Below are 16,713 nucleotides of genomic sequence, written 5' to 3'. Positions count from 1 at the left end.
AAGAGAACGATGTTCTACATCGTTCTCTTCATGTCACTGTATTACAATCAATAAGCCTGGGTAGTCGCCGTCGGCAGCAACAACCCCCCCCCCACACACACACACACACAAACAGAAAGCAAACAAAACTCGTATAGACTTGTACACATACACTAATACATGGACGAATGAATAGAGAACCCAAATCGAAGAAGACGAATCGGAGCAGCTTCTTGCATGTCCAAGAGTAATAAGTTGATAATTATTTGCGACTGCATGGTCATTTATTTAAATTAGTATGCGGACAACAATTATGGAATACAACTAAAACCCTTAAACTAGGTCAAGGTTCTGGACTAACTGTCATTTCATAGGCATATAATCCGTTATGTTCATGTCGCTTCCTCGTTTTGTTCTGTCTATGCTGACGGTAAATTTGAATAACTTCTTCAGTTGGTGCCACAATAATAACGACAGCAGTCATTGAGAAGCAGAAGAATTGTAACACATTCGTCCACGTCCTGAACTCGTGAAGGGAAAGGACATTCAGACTTGCCATAACTCCTGGTATGACACCGACGTAAAGAATCACTGTAAATACACCGCCTACAAAAGCCACAATTTTCGCCACGCGAAACATTTGTTCCAGCTGGTGAGAGGAAGGTCTTTCACCTCTCTTCAATTCAGGAAAATCTTCAGCATACTGTTCAGACCAAGGATGGAGAGGGTTATCAATCTCGCGCATAATCTGCCATTGGCGATCCACGTCATCGGTGCTCCGGATCTGGTGCGTTCCCAAGGAAACCAAGACGGTGGTGAGAAAACTAACTACCAGGCTACTTCCAGCACCCGCCAGGACGGAGTAGTTTTGGATAGAGTTGACCATGAAGTTGCCTAATCCTCCCTCATAGGTGGACGCCACGCCCACAGTGGCAGAAACCCCACAGACCAAACCAAACAACCCACCTGAAAGAGGAAGAAAAGAAACTATAATGATTAGCACATGATAATTGTTGTAATAAACTTCACTTTGGTCTTCCAAATTTTCAAGACTTATTAATACTATAGGGTAAAATGGTAGGAAAGATCTGACAGACATAACGTGGTAGAGTTGATGTAAGACAGATTCCTAACAGGTGGTAGGCATCATGTGACTTTTATATCTCGCCTTTTATGATATTCGTCTGTTCGTAAGATATCAGTTAAAAAACAAACAAAAACATTAGGTAAAACAATGTGGTTGTGTAGGAGTATATATGAAGAGTAACTAGCAAGTTAATATAACTGATTTTAAATCGACTGTCTAATCCAACTTTTGGCAACAAAATATGTTCAGACTCGACTAATCAAAAATAACAACGGAAAATCTATCAATGCAGATGAATGTTTTAAATTCATTTTACAAAATGCTTAGAAAAACAATTATTTATGAATTATATTTTATAGTCATGCCACTATAATGATGATAATATATTTTAATGAGAAATAAGGTTTTGGTCTGAATCTATCCGAATATGGATGCGAGGATTATTATTTAAAAGCTATAAATAGTAGTGAGCTGTTGAACGAAATTCTCTATTAACTAAAAGTAAGATAGTGCATCCCATTGAAATACTCATCACGCATATCAACACATTTTCTCAGTGTGATTATACAATCATTGAAATGCCATTTTGACTTCAATTTTTGTTATGCTGTTTCTACACCGAAAAACTGCACTTCCGACCACATGGCGGCTTTGAAAGCATTTGCCCCTCGGCGAAAGTTTGATAACGGGATTCAGCCAAAAATCACATCGAGCTAAATCAGGGATGTATCGAGGACGTGTCAATTTGGATTATGTGGATTTTTGCATCAGTGCGCCGTCATATAGTAAATGATGGGATATCTCCGGTACCAGTGCGTGGACGGCTGGTTCGGTTGTGTTTTACTAACCTTGGCAACACTTTGGATGCATACAAATGTCCAGTGACATCATTAGATTCGGTTGTGTTTTACTAACCTTGGCAACACTTTGGATGCATACAAATGTCCAGTGACATCGTTAGATACAGGCTTAGGTACCTGGACGAACATGCATTTTACATCGGAAAAAAAATGCATACAAGACTGGACAGTCCAACTACATCAAGCGATATGTGGCCTCTGCTCATTTGCCCTTCAGTCAGGATTAAAAGAGTGAACCCATATTTCATCACCAATTACATTTCCTAGTCACGCGTCCATATTCACCGAGCAGCTGTTTGGAGACTTCAGCCCAAAGTCTTATTTTAGATCTGCCATCAACAAATGCGGGACCCATTCCATCTTGCACATAATCTCTCTGAGCTTCATATGGTTCTTCAGTATATTAAAAACAGCCTACATATTAATGACATCGATAACACAAATATCTTCTACTGTGTATCTAGAGTTTTCATCAATTATCCCATTCAAAGCAGCCACTTCACGCTCACCAATAGGCTGTATATGGCGGCCAGTGTAACTGGCGGAGGAAAGACCAGCGAAAAAATCCGGTAAGAACCAACGAATCACGGGAAGTTACTGGTAGCTTTCATTCTTTGTTGTGAAAAGTTCATCATAATATTGGATCTGAGACGATTATTTTACCTGAAATTACGCCAGCACCGGACGTCTTGCTCCAGAAGATGGCCAGGACAATGGTAGGGAAGCAGGGGATTGTGATGATAAAGCCAAACAGCATGGACCAGTTGAGGTCAATGCCACTTGCGATGATCGCCAAGCCGAGTGGCACTATAGCTACCGTCACCCACAAAATACACCAGCTCTTGTAGCGGTACAACTTATCCTGATAAATGCGGTAGCGGCTATGGTACGGGCACTTATAAAGTCTGAAATGCAAAAAATGTAGCATTTAATATACAGTAGCAAGAATAAGAACAATAATAACCTGAAATCTGCAGTAAAACAATATGTTTCCGTGTTCGCTGTTTTAAAATCTTGGTTATAAATTACGAATACAAGCACTATCTCTAACTCCACCACAAGCTCCAATCACACGAGACAGATCTAAATTCAATGCCTGTTCTTGATTGGATAATATAAATTTATCAGTACCAGCCTGTACCCTTTCGCAACTTAGAGCTCAATCATATTGATGATTCTTTGAATGTGTACTTAAAACTGCCATTCGGACTACTTTGACTATTAACGGAACAAGGGATTGACAGAGTAATTGCGAATACATCGAATTATATTTTCATTCCTAACTGGTCAATCAATCATAGTCAATCACATCGTAGAAATAGCAGAGGTGGTCCGAATTTCGGTTTCATTTGCTGCTGAGAAATTTCAGGCGAACAAAATATGATTTTCTTGTTAAGTACTGCGCCTGCATACATTTGAGGAATATTTTTGTGTCACAGAAATAAGTTAGGTGGTCTAAATAAGTTTAACATAAAAACGATAACTGATCACTTCGGCTATTTACGTAACAAGAGAATGAGTAATCGCGAATTCATCGAATTATTTTTCATTCCTAACTGGTGGGTCAATCTTACACTTACAGTCAATCAAATCTTAGAAATAGCAAAGGTGGTCCGAATTTCGGTTTCATTTGCTGCGCAGAAATTTCAGGCGAGCAAGATATGTGATTTTTCTGTAAATTACTGCGCCTCCATCCATTTGAGGAATGTCGGTTTCTCAGAAATAACTGAGGTGGTCTGAATACGTTTAGACCATCATTATGAGAATGGAATCTTTATAAAATTTTGAGCGATCGACAGGACTTTGCATTTTTCGAAATACGTCAAAACATGCTGTTCTGTATTTTGAACAATCGGACGTCCCGGGACATATTAAACTTGATTGTGACAGTAAGCATGAGTGAAACAATTGGGCCTTCTATAAATTCGGTCGTTTCAAAGTCATTGATTCACCTATAAAAATGTATCGAGGCTATATAGTCGCTACTGAATGGAGATCAATGTGTTCCATAAATCATGATGGGAACATGCATTAGAGACAAATACGTGTAAGCAACACAATTGTAGAACCAAGCATCAACCGCCCTGCGATTAGTGTTCTCCGTAGGCCCACAAATCAGCCCCTCACCCGTGATGATGTTGATTGGCGATTTAGGGCAGACATCACCTGTTCATTAAAACACGCAAATATCTGCAGTCAGTTTTGGCTGCACACATCGGTATACACTTTATACACTTACCTGTAATTCTCACGGCCGTGTAGCTACCGTTGGCTGAAGGGTTCTGTTGGTGGCATGTATGTTATACCTCTGATGCAAATTCTATAGCTTGGTGACTTGTAAATCCATGTGGAAAAGTATAACCCTCTGTCCTGTGGCCTATTTGAATTTCATGCTAGATATGGCTGTTACTAATTACCGGTATGTGTTTAAAGTGTACGCCAGTTTATTCTGGATATATTTTGCATGCAGCAAAATTGCACATTTTAATGAACAGGTGACATTAGACCCACATATTGTGCATCAGTATCAACACAGATGGGGTGGGGTGGGGATTTATCGGACTATGTTCTGTCTTGTTATTTGCTTTTTTCCCCATTCAAAATAAAGAATAAATGAATAAATTTATTAACACCCAATGCCTGTGGTTACAGCTTCATTTGGATTTGCGTTTATGTCACTTTAAGGTACTCTGCATTGGCATATGTGCTTTATGAACACATTATTAGTCTTAATAGGTTTTGTTGTGCTTGATTATACAGATCGGTATGGTTGTATGTACCCAGAAACAAAATCCATGATATTCCAGAAATACGTCAAGATTAATCAGAACTTCAAACGCTAATATTCAGGCGATCTCTTATATAATATCTCGTTTTAGCTACGGGAATTATATGGGTCAGTTTACTTTTTCCTGTTATGACAAGATTTAAGAACGCTCTTGTCGTATCGTGTAGCTACGATGGAGATGCTTTGGACATTAAAATAGGTGTACATTGATCATGTAATATTCATAATTGACATATGAATGAAAGATAATCGCTCTGTCCACTATGTCATCTCGTCTGCAATCGAACTTTTATGTTACGAAATAATGGTAATAATCAAATGGCTATTATTCTAGTCAGTATAAACAGAAACTATTGTTTTGTTACACAGAATAATATAATTTTGCTTTTTTCCACATTACTCAGAAACAGCATCTTTAGAGTTTCTTTTATTCCCCTCGTCTTTCTCGCACGCTGTGCATGACGTCACATCCGGGCAGCTGCAGACAATTTCGTCGTTATCTAGGTTTGCAACAGGAACTATCCTCAGACTGCGCTGCTTTGGTCGTCCACACAGGATGCAATCGAATTTAGACAAATTTGATCTGAAATATAAAGTTTTAAAACTGAGTGAGACGTTCAATACTTCTATGAAAGAAAGTCGATTAGAATGTATTTTTTTCGAATGGAATAACCAGTACAATATGCAGTTAGTTTTACAAATAAAATTACATGAGCAATTTTAAATATTGACAAAATAGCATAGAGTATGTGAAGTGAAAAAATGTATAATTTATCCAGAAAACTAAATATAGTTTCAGTAATAATTACAACATAGAACAGACCACTTTAATTATCACACATGACCTACAATTTATTTATGTGCATAGTATCGCGCATATGATGGCGAACAGCGTAGACTACAATATGCCTGCGCATAATGCGTCGGCAGCAGGTCCTGATCTAAGTAGAATGAAGTATGATTTGCGTAAACTAAAACAAACATATTTATTATAAACGCAGTCATAACCAGACGAATATTCGACACTTAATGTGTATGAATTAAACCATGCATCGTTTGGGTAAATACTACCTAAAAGGATTGATGTAGATTTGGTAGATATCATAAACTATAATTGCAGACACCGCCATGACCTCTCCTGACCCTGTTGACATCAAAGTCATAGCTGTCAGTGTGAGAATCAGGTAGGCCCCAACATCTCCTAGTATCTTCTGGGTCATGAACGGCGTCACAAGACCTAAATGCAGAACATTTCATCATTCATGAGAATTTCATGCACTTGTCAAAGTCATGATATCATTGAAAATAAGCTGTACAACACTTCTTATGTTTCGCACACTTTGAGTCTCTGACTAAAATATTTTTGCCGGCATCATAGACTCATTACATGCCATTCTAACTGTATGGACACTAAGTCAAGAAGATTTACAATATAACAAAAATAACAAATCACATAAAATAACAAAAAGATAAATAAAATAAATAAATATTTGTTCTAGATACAGTTGAACATAGTAATTTAAGTATATACTGTCTCCAACAATCGATTGTGTTTAGCAAATACAATTCCTGAAGACTATCATAAAACACGTATTCCAAAATACATAAAATCTTTTGTTTATTTAGTTGCATTAGTGTGCAAAACAAACCTGCATCGATGTCACCAACAGAAAGCGCACTGCTTGCATTTTCAGAGCTCATAACCAAATATGCCAGCCCAGTTGATGTCGCTATGGATGTCGGGACGGCAAACCAAATGTAAGAAGCGATAAGGAACCCCAGTACTCCCTGTAGAGGTTTAGCTGCAATCCTACTCTGCCACGAGGCTTGGTCACAGTAGGTCAAAGATGTGGTCACACACAAACCCATAAAGGCCCAAACAATCCCATTTTCTGAGCGAAAAGACATAAGACTTCTGTCATGATTTCCTTCAGGTCCAAGAATACACACCATACGGTCATAGATCTTTTCGAAAGATCCAATGCTGCTTCCCGCATCGGAAATGTACAGAATTTTAACATTAAGAAACACCAAGATGCTGAATATAATGAGAGCGTTCAAATAAGACACGTAGAAAGTAGTCCCAAGACCTCCAACAAAGGAATATGAGCCAAACAGGACAGCCACAATGAGCACGCAAAACTCGTCTGAAGCGCCCTCTGTGAGAGACTGTATTGCGGTTATTCCCGCTACTATTAGGACAGAGACCACGACCAAGTTGACCAATAAGGCGAGGATGCAGAATATCACGTGAGCTGGCTTGCCGAACCGCGCTTGCATGATCTGTTCGATAAAAGAATCTTTACAAAAGTTTTAAGATTATTACCAGCAAACTTTCAGTATTCATTAAAGCAGTTTCTTCTAAAAGGAGTAGAATCCACAAACTTCACTTTTCCGACCATTCTGGCTTAAAAAGTCGATTTCAAAATTTTTAAACAAGCTAATATGAGCAATATTTTACCTATGATTATGACATATTTTGAAAATACAAATTAAAACAACAAATGGAATGCAAGTTTTCAGTCTGCTACACTAATACTTTTTTGACGAGAGCATTTATTCAAATTTAAATTGTGTAACACAGTCTCTGGTATTGGGTAGGTAAATATTTTCATTTTTATACTTACTGCAACGAGGAATGGCAAGTAAGTTCAATCACGCTATTTGAATGAGTTCAACTGTTATTATACATCTTTTTCCATTCCCTCGTCAGCCTATACTTTTGAGAGAAAGAGAGAGAGACAGACAGAGAGAGAGAAAGAGAGATGCCTGCAAATAGGTTTTTGCCCCTGGTGCACGTGTCTTTAGATGCACGGATACTATTGGGAACAGAGCAATGTTCAAAGCAGCACCCACTGTGTACCAAAATGGCCCAGAGATACCACTCTGTAAAAATACAATAGTTAAAAGTACTATTACTTTTAAGGCAGTTATGAATATTCTCTTCAGTCATATAATCTTCATGTATAAACTTTTATTTATTATGGTTGGTGACATACCTTTTTGGGCTATTTTGGATTTAATTCACAGTGATATATAACATCAGAAGCAGAATGACGTGTATTGTTTTGTTCAGGTTTTTTTTATATATAGGATGAATTATTTATTCAAATTATTATTCTCTGGTATTACAAAGTGCGCAATAATGTTCTGGATAGTGGATTCCAACAAGAACAGCTTAAATTATATTATTGTGATTACTTGGAAGACTCTTGGCAAATCATGACACTTCAAGTGAGTGGTACATTAGTACATTCAAGACTGCAGACACATCAACACCTTCAGTTTTGAATCTTATTTCGAACACCAGTGGAATTTAATTAGAACCGTATTGATTAGGACTGTTGATATAACTTTTTGGACTATTTGGGAGTTAACTCGTAATACTGAAAGTTCTTTTTAAATTTTCACTGTGTGTTTTAGAGAAATAAATTAAATATTGAATTTTACAAAACTTGTTGGTATTCGCTCTTTTCTTTTACTTAGTGTAAGACCATAGAGTCGTAATATTGTGAACTGACTGTCCATTTAATTGTAATGGATTCAAAATCACATTAAATATTTTATTACATGTTCATTTTTTCCATTAAGTCAATTAACTTACCGTGCAGTATTTATCCATACTTCAATGCTACACAGTGCACGACATGTGTGTCTGAAAATAATTATCGTGTGTATGGAACTACTTTATTTTTATTGAGAACCAAAGTTCATACATGTATTAAACACATCGTACATAAATTAACCAAGCTCATAACTCATGTCCATCACAGCTAGAAAAGCAGAATTTATTTGGATCGACATATAAATGAAACACCTCCAATCCAGACCAACTGGCAATGTTCTTTCAAGGCACATTCATTCACAATTTGATTCTAAATTTCAATTTTAAGTTGACCAAAATGAGATTTCTTTTTAAAACGAATGACTTAGAGCGCTATAAGCTACCAAGTGCTAAGGTCGCTTGGCGGTAATATGTGCGAATGAATACTGTCACTGTGTTATTAATCTATGGATGTCTATTTACTTCGGACTCAAGCAGCAATTCATTTACTTTGTTTCTTGTGGTGTGTTCTTTTTATTATTCAGCCTTAGCTAGAAAATCAAAATGAATATATAAAAAAGGTTACTACATGTATATGGGGAAATATTGACTCGTATTTTTTAAAAACTATACTTCACTCTTAACGTCGTGTGGTGTAGATAAAACAAAACTCGTTCATAGTTCCAATTAAATAGAGACAGCCGATAAGTACTAATTAGACGCACGTTTTTTTTTTTTTTTGTATTCAAGCGCAATTAAACATATCGTTAGGTCTTTAATTCTCATGGTCATCAATTTACTTTCATGCCGATGATGTGTTGTGTCTTACGATAATATCCTATGGAAGAACAATGACAAAAAATGAGTAAATGAGGTAACCTGAAAATTCAATTTTATGAGACCAATATTTTATAAAGTCTACAATTCCATTCACAATAAAATATCTACTAGAACACTGCAAAAGGTTATGAATATCAAAGAAGGACAGCATTAGTTTCCAATGTATTTGATTTCTTGACAGCATTAGTTTCCAATGTATTTGATTTTTGACAGCATTAGTTTCCAATGTATTTGAGATTTGATTTCTTGACAGCATTAGTTTCCAATGTATTTGAGATTTGATTTATTGACAGCATTAGTTTCCAATGTATTTGATTTCTTGACAGCTTTAGTTTCCAATGTATTTGATTTCTTGACAGCATTAGTTTCCAGTGTATTTGAGATTTGATTTCTTGACAGCATTAGTTTCCAATGTATTTGAGATTTGATTTTTGACAGCATTAGTTTCCAATGTATTTGAGATTTGATTTCTTGACAGCATTAGTTTCCAATGTATTTGATTTCTTGACAGAATTAGTTTCCAATGTATTTGATTTCTTGACAGCATTAGTTTCCAGTGTATTTGGTTTGTTGTTCATCAATCATTTTCAAATACAGGTTATGATCTTGTTTCCGGCAAGTGAAAACTATTGTCCAAGTAAATAGTTTTATCCTTTTAACTAAAAATAGTCTTTGTGACAATTGTCGCAGATGCCTGCAGAATTACGCACGTTCTAATGAAAATAAACCAAAAAGCTTTTATCTTGGAGGAAGGTCAAAAACGGAGGAAAGTCCAAGAGGAAGGTTTCCTCGGAACATGTCCACGGTCATGTTTTAAGATTTGCATTTAAAAATACAACTGTTTATTTTGAAATACAGCGAAAAAGACCGAGTAAAATAAGTGTTATAATCCATATCATGACACAAATGTCTCCTAAATATAAAAAAGCAGTTTGAATATTGGATGCATAAAGGAAATGAAAGGACCTAGGGCAATAATCACCAAGCAAATCACCTTTTCTGGCGAACGAATCTCGACTATTGATTGGGTTGAAATAAAAAATGACGCCAATTATGAATTGATAAATCAGCTGCTTTACCTTCACGGTAATAGTTGCACTCTGAAGAAGGTCTCCAGGCCATAAGAGCTGAGAGGCCACGGTGACTGCCGTCAGGCTTGTGCTTACGCGTCCGCCGGCGTCAAACGCTGAATCGACGTTCTGCTGGTCATGGAACAGGTATTTTCTTATCAATCTGTAGAGTATAGCTACACACACTGACACAGCTCCAAATCCGAGTAACAATAGCAATGCCGTCTCGTGCTTCTTTAACACTGGAACGACCACACTTTTAAATAAATAAATAAATAAATAAGTAAATAAATAAATAAATTGTTATCTATATCTATACTTTTTTCAAACTTTTGATTTTATCATTTTGATTCATGGCTGTAAATTGTATATAACATCTTTAGTTTGTTTTGCTACATGACTTGAATATGTTAAAATCATAAAAAATACATAAGATTTATAAATAGACACTTACATTTGTGTTGACAATTATTTATAATAGTCTTCATGTTGCCTTTGGATTAATTTCTAATTGGTTGATGGGGTTTCGATGTTTCTAGAAGAATTTCATAACTTCCCATTGGTTGGATTAGGTCACATGATTGGGCAAGTTCGACGCAAATTGAGTAGTGTGATCTACCACGTGGGGGTATATTGTGAAATAAGAGTTGTAATATTTGTTGGATATAAAGAGAGAACTGATTAATCAGATTCATTCCGATTTTGAAGCCATCCACATATCTTGTGTTCCTGCTTTAAGTCTGCAGACGTGTTTTATGCTGTACTTAGATATTATTCTAGAGGGAAAACATTTTCTTGGACTGTTCAGTGGAAATAGTTGTTGTTGTGGGGTTTAACGCCATATTTCAGCACACGATAGGCTATGCATGGCAGCCAGTATTAATGGTGGAGGAATAACCCAGGAAAACCCCGGGAAGAACCACCAACCCACGAGAAGCTACTGGCGAGCTTTCTGACATAACCACGTTAGCCGAATCCTAGACTCGAACCCACGCAGACAGAGGTGAGATGGCAGTGATCCGTAACGGAGAGCGCTTTAGACCACTCGGCCACTAGGGGCCCCTCATTGGAAATAGAAAGTGATAACTATTTGGTCTATAGTACTACTTAGGAACTGTTGTGAATTATTTAATGGAGTTTTGAACGACGCCATCTTGACAACGTCACGATTCTAGGTGAACCAGTACACTTCCGGTTTTGAAATTTATACAAAACTGTTTGATTCATTTAGGATTTTCATAAAGGTTTATCAGGATTATTCTGGATTAACATCATAATACTCTAAGTTCCTCTCACATTTTCATTTTTGACTTTGCTACTTAAATTCTTTGTTAAGTTTTGCAAAACTTGTTTTTTTTGTTACTTACTTTGTGACCATAGAGTCGTGACAAATTAAATAAATAAGTAGTTGCCTCATTGCTTTTTACAGGATACACGAGGATACTGGTATGAATGTATGCATCTGGACTTCCGTTATGCAGCAAAACTCATCTAACCCCTTTTGATGTAAGACTTCATTTAATTGGGAAATTGAAATATATCTTTGCGTAATGTCATTTCTAAGTTGGAAGTCTCTGTCAATTAACCAATGAAATCTTGCACATTTATTCAAACATACATTATCGGAAAGCAATCTGCAAGAACGATTGTAATGGTTTTCGCTTGGACAATAAAGAAGAGATATATTTACAATAAGTAACACTATCTCAATGGACTAAAATATAGGATTAAATGATCATGGTTTGGTATTTACTGAATTTCAAATTTTGCCTGATCACTCACAAAGCAATTCAAGTCCTTCTGATAATTTAATCCTTTTAATTCCAAGTTTCATACTTTCTGTCGTCAAGTCAACCCAAACATTTCTTGTCGATCGGACCTATATATATACTTTGCTGACAACATACCAAACATACCAACTTGCAAATACTTGTTTTATATATATTATTCCAATAGTCTTTCTCTGTCTGTCTGTATATATATATATATATATATATATATATATATATATATATACACACACACACACACACACACACACGTTATAAAATGAGATGCTGTTTTAGAAGGGGTATGTTCCACAATCACGTCAGTAAGTATTGCAATACAATGTATGTCAGACGTTTATCGAATCGTGCCTGGCAATATGTCTACTTCATGTCTGTAAGTCTTAATACCAGTATCCCCATGTATCCTGTAAAATGAATTTGCTCTCCTATCCGACAGCCTGACCTACAGTATAGTATATTCACAGTAAGACACCTTTTGAAAGAACTGAAGTTACTTAGCGCTTCAAAGAAATATAGTTACTAAGCAAATGAAATAAATATAGTTACTAAGCTCTTGAAAGAAATTATATTACTAACGAGATATGGGGGTGGCCTTATTGTTTGCTGAGGTGAAGAGTACATTATTCAAATATGCATCGTTTTGGGCACCGAGTCGCAGTTTTGTTGCTATATTTCAGTGTGTTTTCCTTTTATTCTTATTCTTAGATACCCTTCCTTAAGTTGTTGGCTATAAAATGAGATGTTACTTTGTTGAAGAGGAAACCTGTTCCGCAATCACATGATAAAAAAGTGGTGTTTTTATTTTAAAGGTGTATTTTTCGTAATCACATAATAAAATGAGACGGTATTTCCAAAGGAGTAAGTTCCGCAGTCACGTCAGTAAGTAGTTGCAATACTATATATGTCAAACGTTTATCGAATCGTGCCTGGCAATATGTCTACTTCATGTATGTCAGTCTTAATCAATATATGCTAAAATCGTTGTGTGTGTTCCTCTTTCAGAAGTAGAAGATGTACAAGACGACCACATTTGAGACAAGTTTAACGTTAGGTCGTATGATGCGGTTCAACTAAAAAAGACTGGTCTAACAGGAATCAAAAATCTTTACTTATTCTCTCCACTCCTGGGAGAAATTACCAGATGACATTTAAAGGTCCCTGAACAGAGAAGATGAACTGTCAAACAAACGATGGAAAATGAAATGCTTGAAAAACAGAGATCGGAAGGACATTAAGACTTATCAAAAGTCTAAGCCACCTAGTTCAATTTTGCGAAGAAAATAGCAAAACAGTTTTGGTTTTACTTCATCATTTGAAGTCTCTATATCAAACACGGTATAGAGTTATAAGCATTTAAAAGGTTTAAAACCTCGGTTCACACCAGAGGTTAGCAGAAGGAATTATTTTATGACCTTAATGTTAAGGGAGCTATTATAAATTTCTTTTGTTTAATTTGAAACGTGAAAAATGACGATGATAATAAACTGTATTGTACCTACCCTAGAGTCCGGTTCACAGATGATGGGAGTTCTGTTCTTATACACGATGCAGGAGACATCGATGTTGCCATTGTCGTTGGCTAAGTAAGCAAGTATATATAAGTGAATGCTTCAAGATGTTCAGGCAAGAATTACTCATTTCTCAAGTAAGCAACATTATATAAGACGCTAAGACACAAAAACTGAATCAGGATGAAGGTCAAAAATTCATTTCTAGAATATTCTTACTTGTCAACAAGTTTAGGAATTTTCAAGTGGAAATCTGTATCCTAGATCCAGACCCAAATAAACACGTTTACTTCCATTGATAATGAACTGAATATTTAATACACACTCACGGAGAAATATTAGCCGTGCATTATGTTGTTTACAAAATGAATGTCCTTGGTCAGGTACAAGGTGGACTTGATTTTGGACTAAGCTCAATTACAAATTACCATTATGCATAACATAATCATTACAAATATACGTAGCTTAATCATTAAGTAAAGAATAATACAAAATAAATATACATATATATGTTAGTATGTGTTACAATCTTAGTATGCTGTTTGACTTAGGGTTACTTATACTTACTGACCGTGCAAAGGTTTGTCACTGAAATCATTATAATCCGCACAGTTGTATGTTACCTTCGGCACTATCTTACTATGTGATGTTTCTCGCCTACTTTGTGTACCAGAACTCGGCTGTCCTCTGTGTACATCTCGATATTTCTAGGTCACTGTCCTTCATCAGTTTGATTGCGAGTAATTATATGATAAGACTACATCACTGAGACAAAAATCGTAAAGCTATGACATTACCAGAGACTTGCATTTCTTTCTTCTCTAAATATACGCGGACAAACGCTCGTATTTGTTTTTTAAAAAAAATGCGTCCTAGATGTTGGTATAAATATATCTTGTTATCGTTTCCAGATACATTACCTATTTGCGTTGAGAGCGTAAAATCAAAATGAAGACCATCTACAGCTGCATGAATGTTGATTTATTATATATGCATACCTAACTAAATCTAAACTATCTTCATATAATGGCGGGTTAGAAATTATATGAACTTGGTATAAGTCAGTCAACTATATACTCGTATCTCTTGACATTATACTGAGGTTTGAGTTTTCCAGACTGATGCCTCAAAAAGAAAAACAAAAATAAGCCCCAAAACAAAATAAATGGCTATTTAAGAACTACGATAGGTTTATTTTATATACACACAGATACGTATCGGTTAACAGGATCTAAACACATCATTGTACTTCTAGTTCATGCAGGGTTAGAAATTACGTGAACTTGGTGTTGGACAGTCAGCTTTGTCCTCTTATCTCTCGATGCTATATTATTATATCCCGATATTGTATATAAATTTCAGCTTTCCAGATTGATGCCTCAATAAGCCCCAAATTTGTTTGTTTTACAAAAATTAATTTAAAAAATATAAAAATATCATTAAAGAGGAAAGAAAAGATGAGCTGAAGGGTAAATTTAAGAGCAACGATTACTATCGAATGCAAGAAATAAATGAGGTTGACACGATAATATTGTGGAAATAGAATGCCCTCTTCATATCATAGCCAAGACAGGGTCAATAGCCATGTGTTAACCTTTTTTCTATTTATTTTGCTTCTAAATTGGAGCATAAAATGATCCAGAAATATAATTTAGTTCGTGGCGGTGGTGGTGAATAGTAAACAGCTAAACAAGGGGTCCCACATGTTGCGGTTAGGTGTTTGTGTATAGCAGGAAAGACAGCAAAACCGATGAGACAGATTAACTGAATTAAAGAAAGAAACTGCAAGCTGAGAATCTACAGACTTTAGATACAAAACTTGCATTCCTCATGACTGTCGTTGCAAGCCACTTTTACTGACTTTCAATAATGATTGCATGTATATCAATGTATTATCTGTATTCAAATATTAAGTATGCCTACTATTATCAAGCATTCTTCTATAGAATCCAGGGATAGCACTTTCCGTTCTGTCTGGTTTATATTCATAATTCTCTATAATTAATTCTATATACCTTGATTTCTTTTGCAGGAATCCGGAATGACTGTAGATACATGAAAATTAGCTACTGAGTCGTCATGCTACACAGAGTGCATGTAACACCGATTGAGGAACATACTTCTTTGGCCATATGTGCTTAGTCGTGAGGGAATATGGACTCGTGCGTGCAGGAAAGGCGATGGGTGCCGTTTACCCTCGGACCTGGGTTCAAATCTCCGTAGAGTACGAATTAAATTCTCTAACCTGTATTATAGTATTGTTTGTATTAAAATATTAATTCTGCCTACTATTATCAAGCATTCTTCTGTAGAATCCAGGGATAGCACTTTCCTTTTTGTCTGGTGTATATTTATAATTTTCTCTCTCTCTCTCTCTCTCTCTCTCTCTCTCTCTCTCTCTCTATATATATATATATATATATATATATATATATATATATATATATATGTTCACACAATAGGTATACAAAGGCATAGTAAAGTTACTGCTATTATGGCATAGCTTCTCAAGGGCTGCTTTATCATAAATTGGTTAACATTACATTATCGACTTCATGAAGCTAAAGTGTTTGAAATTTCGGGCTCCATCCGGAAATATCGTTTTGTATTGTGTGGAGGTGGGGTGGGGAAAGCGTACACAGGTAGATAAGGGTCCTACATTTTCGGCTTTGCCAGACATAGTTATAACCATTTATCCGTCAAGAAACTCCCCTGTCTTCGCTTCTTCGCCCCAGTCTTATTATTTAAGTCAACCTCAAGAGGTAGAGAACAACATATTCATTACAAAGTGCTTATTTCGTGCTCGACTTCAGCAAAATGTTGATCTACCATCAATTGGCGTTCGTGTCATTAACAGCGGTTTTCAGGTAACAACTTCGTCAAATTTGAATGAATCTTCATCGTACCCTTTCATTATTTCCATATGCACTATCAGCTGGTGTAAATAACGGGAATACCATAAAAAAAATGCCCATCTACAGTTTCATGTACGTTTATTTATTGTATATACATACCTGCCTGTGTCGGCTAACAGGATATAAACACCGCCATTCTACGCCCAGATCTTGACTGGTTAGAAGTGATATGAACTAGGTAAGGCAACTACTAAATTGAGTTGTTATTGTTGTTTTTATTTGTAGTCTTTAACGCCATTTGTCAGCACAAGATAGGCTATACATGGCGGCAAGTATAGGCCCTAAATGGTGGAGGAAGACCGCCCCCACCCTCAGTCAGTTAACATAACGTG

General features: G+C 36.1%; 1 protein-coding gene and 1 long non-coding RNA gene across 3 annotated transcripts in view; one reads left to right on the top strand and one right to left on the bottom strand.

The window, feature by feature from the left end:
- Positions 1-15,750, top strand: part of LOC149797650 (uncharacterized) — a 29,267-nt gene extending 13,517 nt beyond the window's left edge. The window contains exon 2 of the long non-coding RNA XR_016421855.1: positions 15,499-15,750. This is a non-coding gene — a long non-coding RNA (uncharacterized LOC149797650). The remainder of the gene's footprint in view (positions 1-15,498) is intronic.
- Positions 242-16,713, bottom strand: LOC149797649 (uncharacterized). Of its 2 annotated transcripts, XM_089962554.1 has the most exons (9): positions 16,481-16,713; positions 13,458-13,537; positions 10,178-10,424; positions 7,484-7,600; positions 6,364-6,997; positions 5,786-5,951; positions 5,115-5,297; positions 2,590-2,831; positions 242-945 (listed from the first exon to the last, which is right to left on the bottom strand). In XM_089962554.1, exons 2-9 carry the CDS (start codon positions 13,526-13,528, stop codon positions 323-325), a joined length of 2,283 nt encoding a protein of 760 aa, XP_089818680.1. In that variant the 5' UTR covers positions 13,529-13,537; positions 16,481-16,713; the 3' UTR covers positions 242-322. The 2 variants fall into 2 exon arrangements, with proteins under 2 accessions (XP_089818680.1, XP_089818681.1); XM_089962555.1 differs by lacking the exon at positions 16,481-16,713 and having other exon boundaries at positions 13,458-15,502.

This window comes from Sinohyriopsis cumingii, chromosome 6, assembly GCF_028554795.1.
Source record: "Sinohyriopsis cumingii isolate HCF-2022 chromosome 6, ASM2855479v2, whole genome shotgun sequence".
In the NCBI taxonomy this organism is placed as follows: Eukaryota; Metazoa; Mollusca; class Bivalvia; order Unionida; family Unionidae; genus Sinohyriopsis; species Sinohyriopsis cumingii.
This window is presented reverse-complemented; position numbering and strand designations above follow the sequence as displayed.